At 51.5% G+C, this 19085-nt stretch overlaps 3 protein-coding genes across 3 annotated transcripts; 1 reads left to right on the plus strand and 2 right to left on the minus strand.

The window, feature by feature from the left end:
• Positions 1–10850: 10850 nt before the first annotated feature.
• Positions 10851–12814, minus strand: LOC105703508 (ejaculatory bulb-specific protein 3). The gene is made up of 4 exons (XM_012431951.2): positions 12675–12814; positions 12004–12178; positions 11702–11796; positions 10851–11349 (listed from the first exon to the last, which is right to left on the minus strand). The coding sequence occupies exons 1-4, from the start codon at positions 12678–12680 to the stop codon at positions 11248–11250; spliced, it is 378 nt and encodes a 125-aa protein (XP_012287374.1). The 5' UTR covers positions 12681–12814; the 3' UTR covers positions 10851–11247.
• Positions 12815–14462: 1648 nt separating this feature from the next.
• Positions 14463–16954, minus strand: LOC105703507 (60S ribosomal protein L28). The gene is made up of 7 exons (XM_012431948.2): positions 16908–16954; positions 16544–16635; positions 16220–16462; positions 15648–16135; positions 15395–15448; positions 15109–15162; positions 14463–14872 (listed from the first exon to the last, which is right to left on the minus strand). The coding sequence occupies exons 2-4, from the start codon at positions 16628–16630 to the stop codon at positions 16049–16051; spliced, it is 417 nt and encodes a 138-aa protein (XP_012287371.1). The 5' UTR covers positions 16631–16635; positions 16908–16954; the 3' UTR covers positions 14463–14872; positions 15109–15162; positions 15395–15448; positions 15648–16048.
• LOC105703506 (mediator of RNA polymerase II transcription subunit 27) lies at positions 16908–18536 on the plus strand. Its single transcript, XM_012431947.2, has 4 exons — positions 16908–17405; positions 17555–17824; positions 17899–18199; positions 18284–18536. Exons 1-4 carry the CDS (start codon positions 17233–17235, stop codon positions 18416–18418), a joined length of 879 nt encoding a protein of 292 aa, XP_012287370.1. The 5' UTR covers positions 16908–17232; the 3' UTR covers positions 18419–18536.
• Positions 18537–19085: the final 549 nt, after the last annotated feature.

Here is a 19085-nt window from a genome sequence, read left to right on the forward strand (position 1 = left end):
TATTCATACCGGTGTTAGGAGCGAAAAGGGAGGGTCGTTACGGGGTCTGCTCGCGTGTCTTCGGAGTATCTCCGAATGGATGCGGCAACTTTAATGAGACACGATGTGGGATGTGATTCTCTGGCGCACGCTCCTGGGACGCGTACCCATTCATATTTCAACTCCTAGATGGGATTATCCGGCCGGAAGTTTCCGTCTACGGTCAGCGTCCTTGAACCGGTCGTTCCGGATACGAAACCGGCAGCTAAGTTCCTTCCGGCGGGACGAAAGCGGGACATCCGGATGCCTTGGAAAAAATTCATCGAACCGAGGAGTCGTTTCTTCTCGTAGCCGGATGATCGACCGGAAAGTTGGCTCCCTCCTCGGAGGGGCTCGGAGTGGGTGGCGAGAGAGGGAGTCGACGGCACCTCGTAAAACTTGTCCCCCGGGAACCGAACCCGAAACCCATCTCCCTTCGGCCTCCTCGCCGCTCCCCGCGGCCCGGCGGAATTATGCAAAGTTATGCATTATTACGTCCCCGCTGATCCGGCCACCGCGGACGAGTATAGTCCCATTGTCGCCCGGAGATCCGGCCGCGAATGCCCCGCCGCCGCGCCGATGCGTTTAACGAGATCCCCCTTTACGTCGCCGACGACGGCCCCGCGCGATCGTCCGGACGGAGAGCGCTCCCCGATTCGAGGGCGGAATTACCGCGGATTCGAGTCGCGCTCGGATATAAAAGGCTTCCGCGTGTATCGGAGTCGCCGCGGTTTCCGTCGCCGTCTCGCTAAGGCGTCTGCCGGTGACGGGAACTCGATAATATCGACGCATTTACGGTATTATTATTTGACCCGGTAATTCCGGGGATTGGCGCGACTCGCGGCCGATCCGTCTCGTTTGGGCCGCCCGGGCGCTCCGCAGCCGCCGCGGCTGCGGAGTTCACTCGGCGAAATGCACTACAGTTTTATGACGTTTGACACAGTAGTAAAAATCGCGCGTTGTATACGCGAAGCGGAGGAGGTCGTTACCTTCCAATTTTACGAGGGTCGCGTCGTACGAGTGACTCTCGAGCGCGCGTAAAAATCGAAACTGCCGCGAAAGAGAAAACGCGCCGCGATTCTCCCGCACCGGGGAGGAGCCGAGTTCGATTCGATTCGAGGCCCGGCAGCTTTTCGAATTTAGCGAACGGAACGAATTAAACCGACCGACCGCGACCCGGGGCTTCCGTCGCGTTCCCGCGTCGACGCGTCGACTCTCCCCTTTCCGGGGATGAGCGAACTCGCGGAATTGCTCGAAATTGCCAATCGGCTGCCCCCTCCGCTGGCAAGAATCCGCGGATCCGAGAAATTTCGGACCGACGAATTTTCCCCGGGACTCGCCGTGTCGAAAAAATATTCCTCTCCCAAAAAATGTCCCTTGCTATGTCTGGTTCTACCTCCGACGCCGTCGTTTCTTTCGACCGCTGTTTTGATAATTGATAAATTTCCCTGCGTCTACGTTAAAGGTAAAATATGCCCGCAATGGCACGGTAAAATAGTTGCTCGACCTCTTGGCGAGTTCGAGGGGATCGGTACGGCTTCGTTCGACGAAGTTAGTCGGTGTGGGGTACTTTTCCCTTTAACCGGTGTATACGAGTGGAAACTAATTCCCGCTCCTCGACTCGCACTAATTGATATTCCGGAACGACGTGGTCTTGGAATAATAACTTCCGGATTTTTTCCTCCCCGTTTCTCCCCGAAACAGGCCTTGTGGTGACACGAAAGGGTTACGTACATAAAAACGTGAAAGTATTTATGAAACTGTCCTGGAAACGATTGAGCGGATTAATACCGATAGGTACTTCGTACCGTTGAATTTTATTTTCCACGCGGTCGGTTGAGCTAAAATTTTGCGTATCGATAAACGCATTTTAATTGAAACGCGTCCGGGAAATGGTCAACGAGTCGTCCATCGGGGCCGGAAAACGACGATAAAGAGAAGGCCTGTAATCACGACACGTGGCCTTGTCGGAGTTTCGACGAGACTCGACGGCATCGTGGAACCGTGATCGAGTTATCGATCGTCACCGCGAGCGACGTCCGTCTTATCCGACAAGGTATCGACATGGTCTATCGGTCTTAATAATGTCGGGAAGAAACCGCGCGTCATTCCGGGCAGCGATTTTTGCTCCGCGTACAAAAGAAAAAGGACCGAAGAAACGGGAACGAAAGGATGATGGATTCCACGCCAGGGAGGGAGAGAACAGCGGGGGCGTTCCGGAAGTGGAGGAAGGATTTCTTTTAATCGGGTAATCATCGCGTCGATCCGAAGTTGTCGGACCTTCCCTTGCTTCGTCCTCGTCCTCGTCCTCGTCTTCGTCCGAGACGAGAAAGTCCCTCCCTCGAGTTATGGGAAAATCGGGGAGGACTCGCGATCGACGACTCGACGGCGCTAGGATTACTCCTGTTTGCGAAGAGACTTATGGAAAGGAGGAGGAGGAGGAGGAGGAACAGCTAAAAGTTTCGAAGATAAGTTCCACGGGGAGAGGCTGTATTTCGGTCCTCGAAAAGAAACGTTTCCGTCGTCGATAAAAAGTTTGCCGAGTCGCGCAGGTGTAAGAAGCTGAGGTAGCCGAGTCCGACGTCGGAACCAAATCGGACCGTGTTTTCCGCCATCGTCCTCCCCTCCGATAAATCTAAGTTTGAACAGAAATTTCGACAGATCGTCCCCGGTCACCGGAAGCGATCGCCGGACGTTCGGACTCTCGTTAAGGGGAGGCGAAAACGCCCTCAAGGAGGTGTCGCGTATGAAACTTTCCTCCAAACTGGGGGAACGGGAAATACTTTGAGGAAAACGGAAGTCGGAGAGAAAACCCCTCCCTGCCGCCGGTTCGACGACGTTAAGGAAGAAGGAGGCGATTAGCGACGAGTGGGTCGAAAAGACGAGAGCCGTCGCGACGACTCGATAACGAGAAAGCGCGAATCGCATTTCGCCCCGTCGACCCGAATATCGTATACCGCGCGAAACGCGCGAAACGCGCGGAAACCCGGAACCCCCTCTAAATTCTGGTCTCATGAATTAATCGAGTTAATGATAATACGGTGCGCATAATTGAACGAAAACGAGGTGTTAACGGGGAAAACGGGCAGTTTTCCAAATCCGCGGCCCACTGGAAATGAGATATCTCGTTGCCAGCGCCGGTCGGGAGCGGATCGAAGGTGGCGACGCGCACGCGGCCGGAAGCGGGTGGACGGCGCCGCCGGAAGTGCAGGAAAGTTAGGACTACGTAGCCGGACACGGGTCGACCCTGCGAACCGACCAGGTGGGAAACTGCCGGAGGGCTTCGCCACCTTAACGGACGTCCACCTGCTTAATTCCTCTTCGTAAACTTAACGACCTAGCTCGTCGTTATTAAACCGGGACAGAAGCGGCCCGGGTGACGGTCGTTACGTCGGGTAAACGGTCCGGCGACGGTTCCCGGAGGACGGGCCACTCGAATCCTTTCGTCCTCATACGGTCCGAGTTATCGATTCGTCGACGAGGAGAAGATTCACCGTACCCGGGGCGCCCTCGATTCGGCATTAACTGCATCGGGCACTCGAGATACGAGGGTATATTACCGGAGCTTTTGCGTCGCGACGCGTTAGACGATCCCTCGCGTCCCGGTACGGCTCGGAGTCCGAATGAATTTAAATCCTTCCGCGGCAACGTAACGCTTTTAATGAAAATTGCGGGATTACCGGGACGGTTGACGCGGATCATCGATTCGGTCACGAATTATGCTCGAATTTCGCTGGAATTTCGGCCGATCGCCGACGTTATCGTCCTTTCGTTAACGGCGATCGAAAACGCATATCCCGTATCGACCGATCCGAATTTCCAGGAGCGTCGGGAAATTCTCGTCACGGGATTTATTTCCGAGTCTCGAGATATGGATCGAGGGAGAAACGGTGGAGGCGAAACAAGAGGAAGGGAGGAGCAACAAAGTGGACGAGTCTCCAATGAATATCGTTAAGTCCGTCCTCCTTTCCTCGTCTCCTTGGGACCTTACTCGGCAGCTGTAATTTTCCTGTTCCCCCGGCACCTTGGATATCGGCGATTCAGCGGCGTCTCCCGCGTTCCTTCCTTCCGAGTCCTCTCCCCGAGGAGGACTCGTCGGAAGGCATTAGGCCGTCTCCGGGCGACGCGAACCTCCGCGTTTCCTCCCGGAAAAGTGGAGGAAATCCGAATCTCCCGGAGAGACGCGGGCCGAAGCTTCGACGCACGGACGACCGCTGTCATTCCGGAGCCGATTTCCAGGGCCGATTATTGGAAAAGATTCGGCGGGGGCGTTTCCGGCCGCGGAAACGACGCGACGGCTCGACTTCGGTTGGCAATAAACCCGGCAAAAAGCGGAGACGGCGTAACGTCGCGGTTCGGCTTTGTCGAAGTGGGTCAGACCGGACCGCCTTTTATTTGGGAGTTAGAGTCGTGGCCGGGATTTGGCAGGGATTTATTAAGGCCGGGTGAAAGAAGGGAGTAAATTCGTTTCCGCTCCGGCTTTCCACCGCGCCTTCGTCTTCGCCCCCGACTTCTCCGGCCGTTCGTTCCGCCTCGGGATTTTCTTCGGAAGCGTCGCTATTGCGAGATTTGTCGCGATACCTTGGGACGGTTCCCGTGCCGGTTTCCGCCTATCGGGGAATCTACCTCCGGACCTTCCGCCCACGTCCGCCATCCCGATTATTGGGGCTTTTTCATTTCCCGGGGAAAACTCTTTAGCGCGGGGGCCGACGGTGAAATTAAGGATACGGCATTCCTTCCGAAAGTTTCTTCGATCGTTCATTTGGGAAGTTTGGTCGGAAAGTTTCCTTCCTCTCCCTCGTTCGTTCCTTCGAGGCGGGGTCGCGGTCGGCATTTGGCAGGGATTTATAGGGCCGGAAAGGGAGAGGGGAAATTCGATTCTCGACGCATCTTTGTCTACGTCCTTGTCGTCCGCGCCCATCCGTTGTTGCGACGACATCTCGGGCGTCGCGACGCCGGAGACTCATCGAAGGAACGGCGATAGGCGTGGCGATCCCTAGGATCGACGAAACGCGCAAATGCCAACCAAGGAGACGACATTTATCTTCCCCCTGTTTGTCCATTCCTCTTCCCGGTGAACCCGAGGAGTCTAACGAACCGAAATATTCCTCGGGAACAGGGAACGAATGCAAACGGTTAGTTGTGCGTCGCGACTCGTCCTTCCGTTTACGTTCCCTAACGAAAGACTCGACCTCCCCCCTAAAAACCGTCGACGACGCGAAATACTCTCCGGGTGTCCTAGTCGTCGCGGAAAAGGCCGGAAATTCACGGCGAGCGTCCCGAAACGTATACGGTTACGGACGATATTTGCAAAGAAGAATTTCTCGACTCCTCGGTCCCCCTTTATATTTCTCCATTGAATTTCCTTCTCCCTGCGGAGCGCAATTCGGTGCATTTGCCCGTGGCGCGTTTCGGAAGGCAAACGTTATCGAGATATCACGGGCGCGAAAATACGCTCGTCGGCCAACCTCCGGGGACTTTCGATCGGGGCGAAATGCACCCAGGGTGCGCGTCAAATACCGCCGATCCGGACGAATCTCTAGGAACGCAGGCGAAGCCACGCGGAAAGTAAATGCTGACGCGGTTGGCCGGATACTTTTGTCCGCCTCGGAAAGACCCGCTTAACGATGCGGACTAACGCGGAGAGATACGCAGTCCGCGTCAGCGTTTCGAGCCGGGGAGAAAAATCCATCCCGGTAATCCGGGAAGTCGCCGAGAGCGTGTCCGTCCTTGGGCGATTTCATTCGAGGCGTCGGTCGGTTCGGCGACGGAGGAGGCCAAACAAGGACGCCGACGGCGGTCGTCGCGTCGTTATCTCGGTATCGACTCGCGAGGTCGCTTCAAAAGCCCGGGGGCTGCGTCCCTATTGCCCCCCGGCGAGGAGCTAACGTTGGCTTTCGCGGCAGCGAGCTTAATTGGAAATACTTGCTTTGACATTACGGGCGGCGCATCATCCGATCGGCTTTGGGACGCGTCCCGGGATGCCGGGGCGCCGGGACGCCGGCCGAGAAGTCGCGATTTCTCGAGCCCGAGAACCTCCTCTCCTCTCCTCTCGGACGAAAGGGAAAAGACGCGAACAATTAGGCCTTTCGGCTTCTCGGCTCCGCGAACAATGCCCTCCCCGAGGGCCCTCGAGATTCGAGAGCCCCTCGATCGCCCTGGGAAACTTTGGAACGATCGACGCCCCGCGGCCGACCCGCGGCGGGGAATCGGAACGCCGTCGTCGTGATTGCATCCGGTACGGCCAATAAATCAAACGATTAATCCGATAAAGAGGGAGGTAATCTCGTTACGCGATTCGAGCCGATAATAATGTTTGAAAGTAAATTATCGCCGGCGCGACGCGCTAACCGTTGGAATTCGTTATTTTGCCGACGCCCGGAAACGCAGCGGTCCGACGAGGCGCTGGTTAAAGCTAATTTACAGTGGTCACGGTTAGCGCCTCCGTCGCGGCGCCATTGTGCCGTCGAGGCCGCCGCTCCCGAACTCTCGATAGCTCGACTCGACCCTCTCTCTTTCAAAGTGGGCAAGATTTACGTTCCTTCTGAATAAATATCTCACTTACTCGACTCCGGGGCCACTTCCTGGGGAACCGCGTCGCCAGCGAATGCGGTGATCGAACGCATTCGTTGCCCTCGCGAGGGGTGCGCCGAAACGAGACGACCGACGCCGAGTCTCTCGTCTTCGCGTCCGTAAATCCCGGGACGCCTCCTTAGGGGCTGAAAAATTCAAAGTCTTATCTGCAGCTTCCCCTCGGGAGAACTCCTTAGGAGAAAATAAAGAACGGCAAGCGTTAAGAAAGACTTCATGGAGCGGTCCAGGGGGCAAAGGACCGTTTCCGACGTCAACGCGGGAGCAAGCTTCAAAGAGAGACATCATTCGAGTACCTCGAACGGAAACTACGGTTGCGCTCTTCAAAGCTTTTGTAATTAGTCGCACGTATAATACGTACCGCGGAGGCGTACCCGGGACGTCCTCGATTACTTTACCGATCGCGGTAAAATCAACTTAGCGGTTTCCGTCAAAGGTTAACGCGAGCTCCCGGGGAAACGCGGAGAAATTCCGCAACGGAACCCCTCGATATTCGCCGTCACGAAACGCGGTTGCGCACTTTGGCACAATTTCTTGCCTCGCGCGAAAAACCGTTTCATCGATTTAACGAGCTGGTTCAGAAAATTCTCTTCGTCCCCCAGAATTTATCGTACAGCCTTAACGAGGAGCGGAAGATGTCCCGTCTTTGGGGTAAATTTTGGGAGAAGGCAAAGACCGACCCAATGGAATTCTTTCCCAAATACCGTGGCATTTGCCGGCGAAGACGAATCGAGGACCAGAGAATTTCCCCTGAAAATGGGAGCCCTCGAAACTTTGGTTTCGCACTCAAGGCCTGCCAGGATCGAACTTTGAGCGGGGATCTGCATGCATTTGCGCCATGGGCAAACTCCACGGTATTGGAGGTGTTTCGCGTCATAAGTCATGCGGAGCCCAACTTTTCTCTCTTTCCCCCCAATAAGAGAACCTCGAGGGCGGTTCCCTCTCCTAACTTTTCCTCTTTTCTCGCCGGGAGGGCACCTCATCGGACCTCTTTCCCGAGCCGCCGCGGTGCCGGCGGAAAAGTCGCGCAATTGCCCGACCGATTCGCTTCGTTTTCCCCGTATATCCTCGCGAGGAAAAAATTCCGATCTCGAATCCCCGTGGTCGTTTCTTAGATTCGAGTAAACTCGCGTTTCCGGGTCGGCGACGAGCCCTCGTTGAACGGGAGTAATTTCGAAGGAAATCCGCGATACGTATCGCGACCGAAGCTCGTAACCGGGAAACCGAGGAAACGCGAGGTCACGTTTCTCATCGCACAGGTGCGTCCTGACACTTCCGAAGGAATAATGGCCGGTCCGGAGACGTCGTACCGCGGGACTGTACGTCAACGTCCTTTCTCCGAAACCCAGGTGTCGTCGGGGAAGAGGAAAACTTCGGACGAGTCTCGAGGGCCAGGTAAAACGGCCGGAAGAGCCGCGATCGACTTCGTAAAAGGATGTCTCCCGGTCGACCCGGAACCTTCTGACGCGAGGGTCAGGAAGGCATCGGGTCGGAAAAAATCTCAAGATCTTGCTCCCCCACGTGGGGATGATTTCGGTTCATGGGACGGACCGCTCGAAAGGCGGGCACCGTTGTTTACCCGGAGGGGTTGACAAAGCCCCACCCGGGGTGCGCGCACCAAAGGTGTAAACCGAGCCGAGAACGAAACTCTCCCCCGCAGGGGCTTTTCCGCGTCGCGGCGGCTCTTCCAAACGATCCGTTTCCATTCGGCCTTCAATGGCGGGGAAGGAGAGAGAGAGCCAGAAATCCCGGTTGCCTTCCTTCTGGCCGCGTTACGAGACCTCTGTTAGCGAATCGTAGGCGGCGGCATAGAAATCCATGCCGCGGGAAAAATCAAAGGCGGGAACGAGCTCGAGCTGCGAGCCGAACGACTCTAACGAGGGGACCGCGTTCGCTGCATTCGCGGCTTCATCGGAAAGTATCGCGCGAGGAACGAAAACCCGGCCGCCGTTTCCATAGCGAGAGCGCTCCGAATTAATTCCGCCGTTCTTCCGCTGGGACGGAAAATTCCCGCTCGGAAACGAATCGGCCAATCTCGACCTCTCGTTCCGCCTCCGCGATCAAAGTGCGGACTCGTCGTTTACCTCCCGGCAAGAAGACGAACCTCGGGATTTCTTATCCATCGATCCGAGCACTCCGCCATTCGTCGTGCCCGCGGCCGATGCGTTTTTTATCGGCCATCCGAGCCCTCGGGAACGTCTTTCGCGGTACTCCGACGTCCGCGGGAACGTTTGACATTCCCGGACGAACCGCGGCTCGATAATCCGGTTGACCGGGCGGCGTCCCCCCGTCGCGTATTTGCCAGCGGACGTTCCGCAGCTCCGACCTGGTTTCTCGGTCCGCTCCTTCGACCGGGCGCGCCATCGGCCGTTAATACAAATCTTAATTTCCCGGGAGCCGTAACGAAATTGATGGTACTCCGGAGCATCGCATCGGCTCGCTTCGTCTTCATTCGAGGACGAGGAACGAGCGACGCTCCACGCAAATCCTCGATAAACGAAGACGAAGCGGCGAAAAGCGACGCCTAAGACCTATTTTAATTTCAGGATAAACGGCCGTCCACCCCGCGAGCGTCTTTCTCGCGGATGGCCGAGCCGCGCCGAGTCGGCCGGGGGCGTATCGGGGCCGGCGAAGAGCTGACCGAGGTGCTGACGAATATATAATAATTTAATTTCCCGGAAAATCTGATGATGTAATTTCAGAAGTACGGCGACGGGCGCAATTGTTTCAACGGGGTTCGGGGCTGCATTATTCATGAACACCGGCTACCTTTTCTCCTCTTTCTGGCTCTTCCCGGCTCTTCCCGGCTCTTCCCGGCTCTTCCCGACGGCGGCCTCGTCCCGGGACTCGCGCGCCGCGACGCCGTCCGGGCGTGCGGAAGACGGCGGCGGACAAAGCGAGGTCTCCGGGACGGAGAGGGCCGTCGCGGCGCCCTTTGGCTCCGCGTTGGCGTCGAGGGGACCTCGGAGGATATCTCGTCGACTCGACGCCGCGACGGGATCGCTGCTTGAATGCGGACGAGCGTCCTTTCACCCCGACGTCGGCGTCGCGTCGCCTCGCGTGAAAGTCACCCTCCCCCCGATTGTTTGCCACGCACGGCGCACGCCTATCGGAGATATCGGAATATTCTCTTTTACCTCCCCCGGGACGGAACGGGCGAATCGATTCCCTCTCCTCGAATCCCTGACAAAGTATCGGACCTCTATAACTTTGGCTACGGCGACGAAACGCGCAAAAAGCCCACCGGATTTGCTTCGACCGAGGAGAAGCGATTTCTCACAAGTGGGTGATAAAACGCGTCACCCCGCGTCACCCCGCGCCTCGTCCGCGTCCAGGGAGGCACCGACTCCCCCTCCGGCCGTTTCCTCCAAATTATGGCCGACCCTCGTTTATCCCCTGTGCTACCTTTCCACTTTTTGTTCCCGCGAGGTGCCCTCGTTCCGCGTGGTTTAGATGTTTCGATCTTCCCTCGATACCGCGAGATCGATACACGGGGGGCGGCGGAAACGGCGGACGCGGTTTATCCGGAGGTATCCTTGCCGAGTCGATGACCATTTTTTAACATTTTTCCCTCCCGTGCATAATTTGCCAGGAATAATTAATTCATTGAAGCTACGCCGAGTCGAGGACGTATTTTCCGATCGCGATTGAACGTTATTGCCTTTACTCTGCGGTGGAAGCGTCCCCGTAACGTATCGGAAGATCGTCTACCAAATTTCCGCCCACAATTTCCACAAATTTCGGCGCGTCTACGAGTTATAACGAACGTCCAGATCCAACGAGGGAAACTGCTCGTTAATATGCCCGCGGATCATAAATTCCCCCGCTGGATATTATGCGTTATTAGCGTTATTGTCTTGGTGAGAACGACGCCAAAGATCGGCACCGATAAATTCACTCGGCTTTCGTTTCCGATCCGTGATACGTGAAATTCGTTACGGGCAATCGAAAAAAAATAAAACTAATAATAATCGCCATACAAATGTAAGTGACCGTTTAAAAAAGACGCAACATTCGTTCGACAAAAAGTTCGTTTAAAAAAGACGCAAAATTCGTTCGACAAAAAATTCGAGCTGCGCGAACGACGCGCCCAATTCCGGTGTTGCCTCCTGGCGCGGCATCGCGCAACCTGCGGCGTTCGTTTACCGACGGTCGTTGCCGCTCCCGTTGCCCCGTTCCGCCGCAAGAGGCGTCGCGATCGCTCCCCGGTGGAAACGAAACGGAGTTCGATAGTTACTTGCTTTTCGAGGTATTTAACGTATATTACATAAACCCCAAGTAGTTTGCCGTAAGAAATTACGTTTGCGATATAGAAGATGCATGGCACCTGTCGACTTAATATCGTTCAACATCAAATTCAAGTCTCAACGGTGTCCCAAGATGTAAAGACGCTAGAGATATAACCCTGGCGCCCATTATCCGGTAATTATTTCAAATGTCCTAAAACTAACTAAAATCTGTCGACGAAACGACACGGGGGGAGACGTAAATCGACGGCGCACAATTTCGTCGCGTTTATCCTTTATTGCTTCGACCGGTATTCAGTCCAAGGACGGCGATTCCTCCGGCGAAAGACTCGTCGTTGCTCGTACGTACAGATATCGCGAAATTAGAAGTCGGAAGTCAACGCGCGGTTCCTTAGATCTTGATTCCTCGCTTGGTCGCCTCGTCCTCGAATTTGGAGGCGTACTCGCCGGTCGGGTCGTACTTCTTCGCCAATTTTTCCCAGATCTCGGGACGCTGAAACGAAGCCAAGTTTACCCAAACTCGTAGATGGTTCGTTACGTCGCGATAACGAGAAAAGGGATCGATGGAGCTTTGGCCTTTTATCTCCGGCGCGGGCGGGAATTAGTTTCAATCGAAAGAGACGAAGTTATCGGTAAACCGTGGCCCGGGATTTTAGCGTCTCTCTGGGACCGGATTCTCGAATAAAAAAAAAAAATATATATACAGGGGGGGATAATAATTAGTTTTTTTTCTACGTGCAGGGGTCCCTCTTTCCGCCGGTTAAACCGAACCGGCCGTTTCACCGGCCTCGTTGCGTTCGGCCGGCATCCGGGGAGAAGTGACGGGCACGGAGAGGTGAACGTACCTGGTTGACTAGATACCGGATGACCTTCTCGCTACCTTGTCTCTGTCGCTCGCTACACTTGCTGCAGCTGCTGGCCAGGGCGTCGGGGAGCGACTCTGGAAGAAAAACGAGGACGATTTAACGATCCGCCGCCGCGCAAAGAAATGTCGACTTCCACCGAGGGACAACTACGCCGATGAATTCGTCCCCTTTCCGGGGGAATAATTGCGCCAACGGCAAGAGCGTTTGCAATCGTATCGAATCGTGGATGCTACGCGCGTCCGTTGCCCAAGGGTTTGCGCAATTCCGTGTCACGGACTTACTCTTGAGCTCCTTGCCGTCGGGGGTACAGTTGCCCGCCTCCAGGAGGCAGTTGACGTAATTGTTGAGCAGCCGGTCGCTCTTGAGAATCTGGTCGAGGTCGATGTTGTCGTACTTGGTGGTGTACTTCTCCGCGGCGAGGGCGCAGCCCACGGCGACGAGCAGAACGACGGCGACCTGGATCGGGGAAAAGAGCTTCCGTGAGACGGTCGAACCGGACCGGCGCCGGACCGGAGCCGGACCGGCGCCGAACCGAAAGCGAGCTCGCTTTCACGCTTTTCGCGGTAGTGCCGGGAGCAACGACGCGTTGCGCAACTCGGCGAGCCTTTCCCCGGCCTCGACAATTTCTCCTCGACCGACGTTAAAGGAAAGAAACCTCCACAAGAGCAAATGGCGAGTCGTGGAGTAAAACGATTCGAATAGAGGAATAACGCGCGACCGGGATCTCGGTCTCTTCCTCTCGTATCTTGCATTCGTTTGTATCGATAACTAGAGGTAGGATAAAAAATCCTCGAGTCGTCCCAGAGCCTTCGCGGCGGGACGAGGACCGGCGCGATATGCGGAATAAATGCGGAAAAGTTTGAACCGAGGAGACGACGCGCACTTCGGTCGAGGATGAATTCCAACGAGCCGGGAACCGAGAAAGTCCGCCGAGGGGAACTCGTTTCTTTACCTTCATGCTTAACTCGTTTCACGGACCGAAGGAGACAGTCTACTGATGCTGCGAGCCCGACCGATCCCCGGTTTTATACGCGCGCGGAGAACAGAGCCCGAATTCGAGGAGCTCCCCTTCTTTCCTCGTCCTGCCTCGGTCGCGGTCGTCGTCGCGTCGCACTCCGTGATTCATCCGACGCGAGTTGGCCTCTGTAAACGTCGGACGATCGCGAGAAACCGGCCAGTGAATATTCCAGGGCCGAGTGCGAAAGTTTTCCGTTCGGTTTCTGGGTTCCTTCGCGGAAAGACCGCGTTTGCTCGCCAAGATACGCGCTAGTCGAATTCGCTCTCCTCTGAGAAGGAACGATCGACGAGTGGTTAAGGTGATATCGAAAGGGTCGCTCTATGCGTCGTTATGCCGTGAGGTATTTATCTTCTCGATAAATCGCGACTATTTTTTCCCTAAGCGAGTCCGGCGATGCACCCCCCGCGAAATTGGCCAAGGTGTGCGCGGCGCATCGTCGGGCGCGCCAGTTATCGAGCGATGCGGCTGGAAATTAAAACGTCAAAGAGCGATTGCAGGAGGAAAATATTTAAGCGAAGGAGTTCTCCCCGAGGGCTGCTTCAGGGGAACGCTTCTTAACGACCCGAACGTTCGGGGCCGATAAACTCCGCATTCTTGGGGCCATGTCCGCCGATTTCAGCGGGAAAAGACGTCAGCGAGTTGGCTACCGACATCTTCTCCGGGTGTTTGTCGGGATTAAATATTAGCGCCCAGCCTTGCAATACGTTAACGCTCTCACGGAGGACAAAAATTGCGCTCGATTTTCCGCTCCCGGCGTCGAATAGACTTAGCCGCGCTTACATCTCGGACGCATTCGATATTCACGAGAGAGAACCTGTTAATTCGACGCAAACGTTACTTTACGGGTCCTGGACGAGATGGGTCGAACGACCGACGAGTAATTAGCGACCGGACAAAAATGTCGAACGTGAGGACCGAGTCGATGAGAGCACGGAATGGAAACGAGGGGGACGAGGTTTTGCAGACCGACGGGAAAAAAAAAAACAAGCCAGTCGAACGAAAGAAACGACGTCCAAAGATGATCGAATGGATTCCAAAGGTACTCGAAGACGCGGAAACCGACGCGCCGTAGAGTTCTACGAACGGAATTTACAATGCAAATCGGCTCTAAGCCTCGCGCTACTCCGAATGTGGCTAACATTTTAATTAATTTTTTTCCTCCGTTGAAAAAGGAGAAAAAAAAATCCGGATTAAGTTCGACCGGCAACTGACATCACTCGTATGCTCTCCGATGACGCAAACCGCCGGAGGCCTGAATCGTAATGAGACCGGCCAAATTCGCGTCCGAATTTCAACCGCCCGTCGACTCGGTAAAGCGGATTTCGAGTTGGAATTGAATTTGAGGGCGAAGCCTCCCGCGACCGCAACCTTCCGCATATTCCAAAATACCGGGCCGAAAAGACCATCGATGGGTTTCCTAATCTCCTTCCGCCTAAGCCCTCGACGCATGAGCGAACGGCGCCGTTTATTGGAAAAATGCCGTTGCCCCTAACGGGGATCGAATAAGCGACGCCAAGCTCTCGAAATTAATCCTAATTTAGGTATTGGATGGGTCTCCGCATCCTCGACGCATCTTTAGGCAGTAGAACTGACGAGAGTAAGACGCTAACTTGGCCGTAATGAGAAAACCGGTGTTCTAACCGAGAGAATCATAACCCCGTAGGTCGATCTCTTCGCGATTTTCAGGAGCTCTGTTTCGAAATGCAAGCAATGCTCAGAATCTACAATTTCCACGTTAACTTTTATTATCGTTGCGACATATCACCATTGCAAGAAACATTACGCAAGCCAGCGGTAATACGTTGCTTACTATTTCATCTCGATGCTTATTAAACCTACGGTATTCCTAAGTTTTTTATCCATACGTGGAGAAACAAGTACAAGCGTGTCGGATAACGCGTAGAATCCTACATTCACGTAACAGCTTATGAATATAAAGTACTAATATGAAAATAGCGATTTCGCGGATATCACATTAAAATGGCACGATATTTATATCTTAAGAGTTAAAATAAAAATAAATTACATAGATAAGTTTCGTTTCCAATGTCAGCTTTCGCTCCATGTTGAAACAAAAGCAGAAAAGGGTTGAAGTTTTTCGTTGCCATTCTCCAGCTTTCAAATGTGGTACCCTGTAACAAAAAAAAACTTAGCGTTTAAAAATAATTCTACTATGAAACATGGTTAAACTAGTTGCAGGTAAATCAGATAGCAAATACTGAAGCTAATCATGGCATTCATAGATCTTGGTGGTATGCGTACGGTCATCATATTTTTAGAAATAAAATTTTGATTTTTGCATGAAACAAATATCTCCAACTGAGTTATAAATTCACAAGTACATATAAAAATTACAGTAATAGATTACCTGATTAGTTTCACTCGATACAAGCCAGTCTTGACGATTTGCAGAATCTCTGATCTGTAAGGTACAAAATAATTTTTAAAATACCAGAATTTGGAAAAAATAAAAAAATTATTAATGCCATTTGTAATCAGATAGCAAATACATGTAATAATCATGGCATTCAGAGATCTTGGTGGTATGTCTAGTGTCATCATAAAGTTTCTAAATTATTTGCAAACTTTTATTTAATTAATCAACGTGCAAGTTTTGCGCGTGTAAAAAAATAATAATGAGAACCCTTACGTACTATTGCTTTGATCAGGATGAGATGGACACCTGGATCCCTTCGAAATATGCGACTCTAAAAAATATAAATTGAGAATGCTTTAAAAGGGAAAAATTTACAAGATACAGATAAATTAGTAATCCCATGTTCAGATTAGCAAATACGAGTATTAATCATGGCACTCAGAAAATAGAAAACTGGTGGTTTAGTGATTTTCATCCTGATATTAATATTTACAATAGAACAAATTATTACATAGACAATACAAACTTACCATTTTATTGAGACTATCAAACTTGTTTTCAAAGCCAACATGAAACAAAAATAAAAATTAGTATTACAATATTCCATTAAATAAACCAAGAAATACAATGTGCACGGATACTCACATTGTATTAAAAATTTATGGAAAGGAATACTTATGAAATGTTACCTTAAGAGGTAACGAAGAAAGGTAGATCTGCATAACAAAGGTACATACGTCAAATAATTCATACAAATGCTTGTACAGCTATAGTTAATATAAAAAATGTGTATAACCATTATCGTGAAAATTAGTGAACTTAAGATCTCAGCAATAAGATATTAGCCAGTCTACAACTGCCTTTTGTATCCACCTTTGATATTCAGAGATTTTACACACTATTGATTTAAAGATATTTATTTAAACAGAGTTTAATCAGTTTTTTTAGTAGTGCGAGCTTTCTTAGCAGGCAATGGTTTTAGTGAACGTAGAACAGCACTGGCACGACGTAATGCAGCCTATGGAAAAAAAAACAGAGCATGAGTATATATTATCGACTGTATTCATTTTTTAAACAAACATCTAGATGTAAAGTGAATCACCTTTGTCAAATCCACGCGGTATTTGTTTCTCCCAAGCAAGGTTCGTAGTTTGTAAAGAGATCTGCGAGCACCAGCTTTCATCTCGGTCCTTACGATTGCCTTGGCTGGTTTATTTACACACTTTGCTTTTTTATATACCACAGTGAACCCCTTCTTATCAGGAGTATCTACAATGCCCACGCTTTTGCGGTGGATCAAACCCGAGTACCGATAGCTACTCAGATTGGTCAGGTTATTAGGCTCCTACGAAATCATTTTTTCAATGAAACCATAATTTACAGTTAAACCAGTACCAAAAATAATTAAATTTCTTAAGTATCTTACCGTAGAGAATGGTTTATTGATATTACGCTTCTTGAGAAGGAAAGCATTATTGTTGCGTATTATCATCCAGTTCAAGTGCGACGACATTTTGACTGGAAAAATTATAGTGAATACACCGGATTAAAATAACGTGCAATAAAGCATAACAAAATTCTTTCCAGACTTCTAATATGAAGTAAAATGTGGTAAACACGTGTTTACGAAAAATATGCAACGTGGTTACGCGTCATGTCAGAATATATGGATTAAGAACATCTCTATCGTTATGATCTCGTACTCAAAACGTTCCATTAAAATTAAATCTTGTACCGTAGACTTTAGAGACACTGGTTAAAAATGTAAAAATTCTTAAACCACTCCTTACCTCGTGCTACACTTGATGGAAAAGCAACCGGAAAGAAGCAGGAAAGATGGCGGAAAACCGAAACAAGTCAGAAATGAGTTGGGAGATTACTTACGGGTACGATCGCGCGTCGTGAGTCTGCGCTGCCCTCAGTGGAGAATGCGGACGGCTAACGTACTTGCCATCTGTTTCCTCTTGGTGGTAACGCAATTCATTTCTGGTGGGGACTGGCGCCTTTATCGAGTATTGTGTCCATCACTTTAGTAACTTCGTGGTTATTTAAAAACGAGTTGAATTTGAAGAGCGGCACGGTATGTAGTGATAAACGCAAACAAACAATTGTAAAATGGATCAATTGCAAAGTGCAGTAACTGCAATTAAAGTTTTGCGATCGTCGGTCGGCCAAGTATTCGACTCGTTAGCTAATGGGATTCGTTCCGATCTCGGGGAAGAAAATAAGGAAACCAAGTATATTTTAGAGCTTCAAGAACTGCTTACTACAGTTAGCGTTAACCTAAGGTAATTAGAAACAGTTGTTTCTGTATAATTTATTCTTAATAAGTTTCATGAATTTTTGGAATCCTCTAAATGACGTCGTGAACCATGCATAGATGTAAAAGCAACGGCAGATAGCGAATAGCTATAAGTTGTTATTAATTCTGGTTTAGGGATGTCGAACAAGCAGTAAGCGGGTTAAATCCACCACCCGGACCATTTAATTTAGCCAGCACGACATATCTAAGTCAGGAAACTACGCAGGAACGGCAAGCTCTCTACGGCACTCTCGTCAATAGTTACAAATGGACGGATAAAGTTCACGAATACAGCAATGCTGCGCAAATTTTATTAAGCCAAAATTCGTTGAAACGGTCGTACACTAATTCTAGCCGTGCCAAGAGGGGCAGGATACAAACTAGTAGTCACAATGTTCCGCCACAGTATGGTTTTATCCCATTATATTCCTTAAGTTACTTAGATCATTTCAACGATTAATATTTAATTTCCTCCATAGACAAGTCGACTCTATGATCGCAACGTTTGATCGTCTTTTCAACGATATGACGGTATCCGTGTCTCGTCCGTTTGCATCGAATGCAGTTTTGCACGTGACATTGGGACACGTTTTAAAAGCTGTAATCGCTTTCAAAGGTTTAATGATCGAATGGGTCGTCGTAAAGGGTTACGGAGAAACCATGGATTTGTGGTCGGAATCGAGGCATAAAGTATTTCGGAAGGTGACGGAAAATGCACACGCAGCTATGTTGCATTTTTACTCACCTGCTCTACCCGAATTAGCCGTGAGATCATTTATGGTAAACAAATCGTCCCTAAATCCATATACTCGAACAGGAATTATTACAAATTCTACTTCTAACATTAACGAATCGTTCTTTTAGACGTGGTTCCACAGCTTCATAAATTTGTTCAGCGAGCCCTGCAAACGATGCGGCTTACACTTACACAGCGCGCTACCTCCCACCTGGAGAGATTTTCGAACGCTGGAACCGTACCATCAGGAATGCAAGCCTTAATCGACGACAATTTCCTTCCATTATCTATGATTAGAATAAGACAAACTAATATCTAAGACCTAACGATTACACGTTCGTACACGCTTTACGAAGAGGAGCCTTCGGGCGAGGGGGTATTTACTACGAGAACGCCACCTAACCCGCGCGCCCCGAGTTCTGTCATTACAACTCCTGGAGGCGGTTAGAGGTTAGAAACGTCGGCCGCGCTTTTACTGACCGCGTCGCACGCGAGGTCGCGCGTCGATCAAATTGAACTCCGCCGGTGGCAGGATCGGGGCGGGTAGCGGTGTTGGCGGCACGCTATTGATTTCAAGGGCTTCCTTAGCCATCTCTCCCGCCCTCTTTCCCTCTCTCTCCGCGACCTCAACCCACGGCACGGGGCGAAGGATGCAGGTCACCCCGTAGCGATCGGGGAGCCCACGACTAATCTCGCCCTCGCCTTCCCGAGGGCCGACGAGAGCCATTTTACTCGTTAACCCGACGAAACGGAACGAAGTCGCGCCGATGGATTTTACATGCAGCGTACGCGAAGGAGGTAAACTGGTTTCCCGCGAGGACGACGCGGTTCGCCAGCATGCCAGGCAACCGAGTCCTCTATGCGGAAAGGAGTGCCGCATCCGCGGGGCATCTACGAGGAAAGCGAAAAACGATAAAGGCGGACGCGTCT

Source organism: Orussus abietinus, unplaced genomic scaffold, assembly GCF_000612105.2.
Source record: "Orussus abietinus isolate OABI.00-Male unplaced genomic scaffold, Oabi_2.0 scaffold78, whole genome shotgun sequence".
Classification (NCBI taxonomy): domain Eukaryota; kingdom Metazoa; phylum Arthropoda; class Insecta; order Hymenoptera; family Orussidae; genus Orussus; species Orussus abietinus.

Coding starts and splice junctions, on each gene's coding strand:
- LOC105703506 (XM_012431947.2), top strand. CDS start 17,233: ATGGATCAATTGCAAAGTGCAGTAACTGCAATTAAAGTTTTGCGATCG. Junction 17,825..17,898: donor AGTCACAATGTTCCGCCACA/GTATGGTTTTAT, acceptor TTTCCTCCATAG/ACAAGTCGACTCTATGATCG. Junction 18,200..18,283: donor TAGCCGTGAGATCATTTATG/GTAAACAAATCG, acceptor TCGTTCTTTTAG/ACGTGGTTCCACAGCTTCAT.
- LOC105703507 (XM_012431948.2), bottom strand. CDS start 16,630: ATGTCGTCGCACTTGAACTGGATGATAATACGCAACAATAATGCTTTC. Junction 16,463..16,543: donor TCAATAAACCATTCTCTACG/GTAAGATACTTA, acceptor ATGATTTCGTAG/GAGCCTAATAACCTGACCAA. Junction 16,136..16,219: donor ACCGCGTGGATTTGACAAAG/GTGATTCACTTT, acceptor TTTTTTCCATAG/GCTGCATTACGTCGTGCCAG.
- LOC105703508 (XM_012431951.2), bottom strand. Junction 11,797..12,003: donor CGACGGCAAGGAGCTCAAGA/GTAAGTCCGTGA, acceptor TTTTTCTTCCAG/AGTCGCTCCCCGACGCCCTG. Junction 11,350..11,701: donor TCCGGTATCTAGTCAACCAG/GTACGTTCACCT, acceptor GCTTCGTTTCAG/CGTCCCGAGATCTGGGAAAA.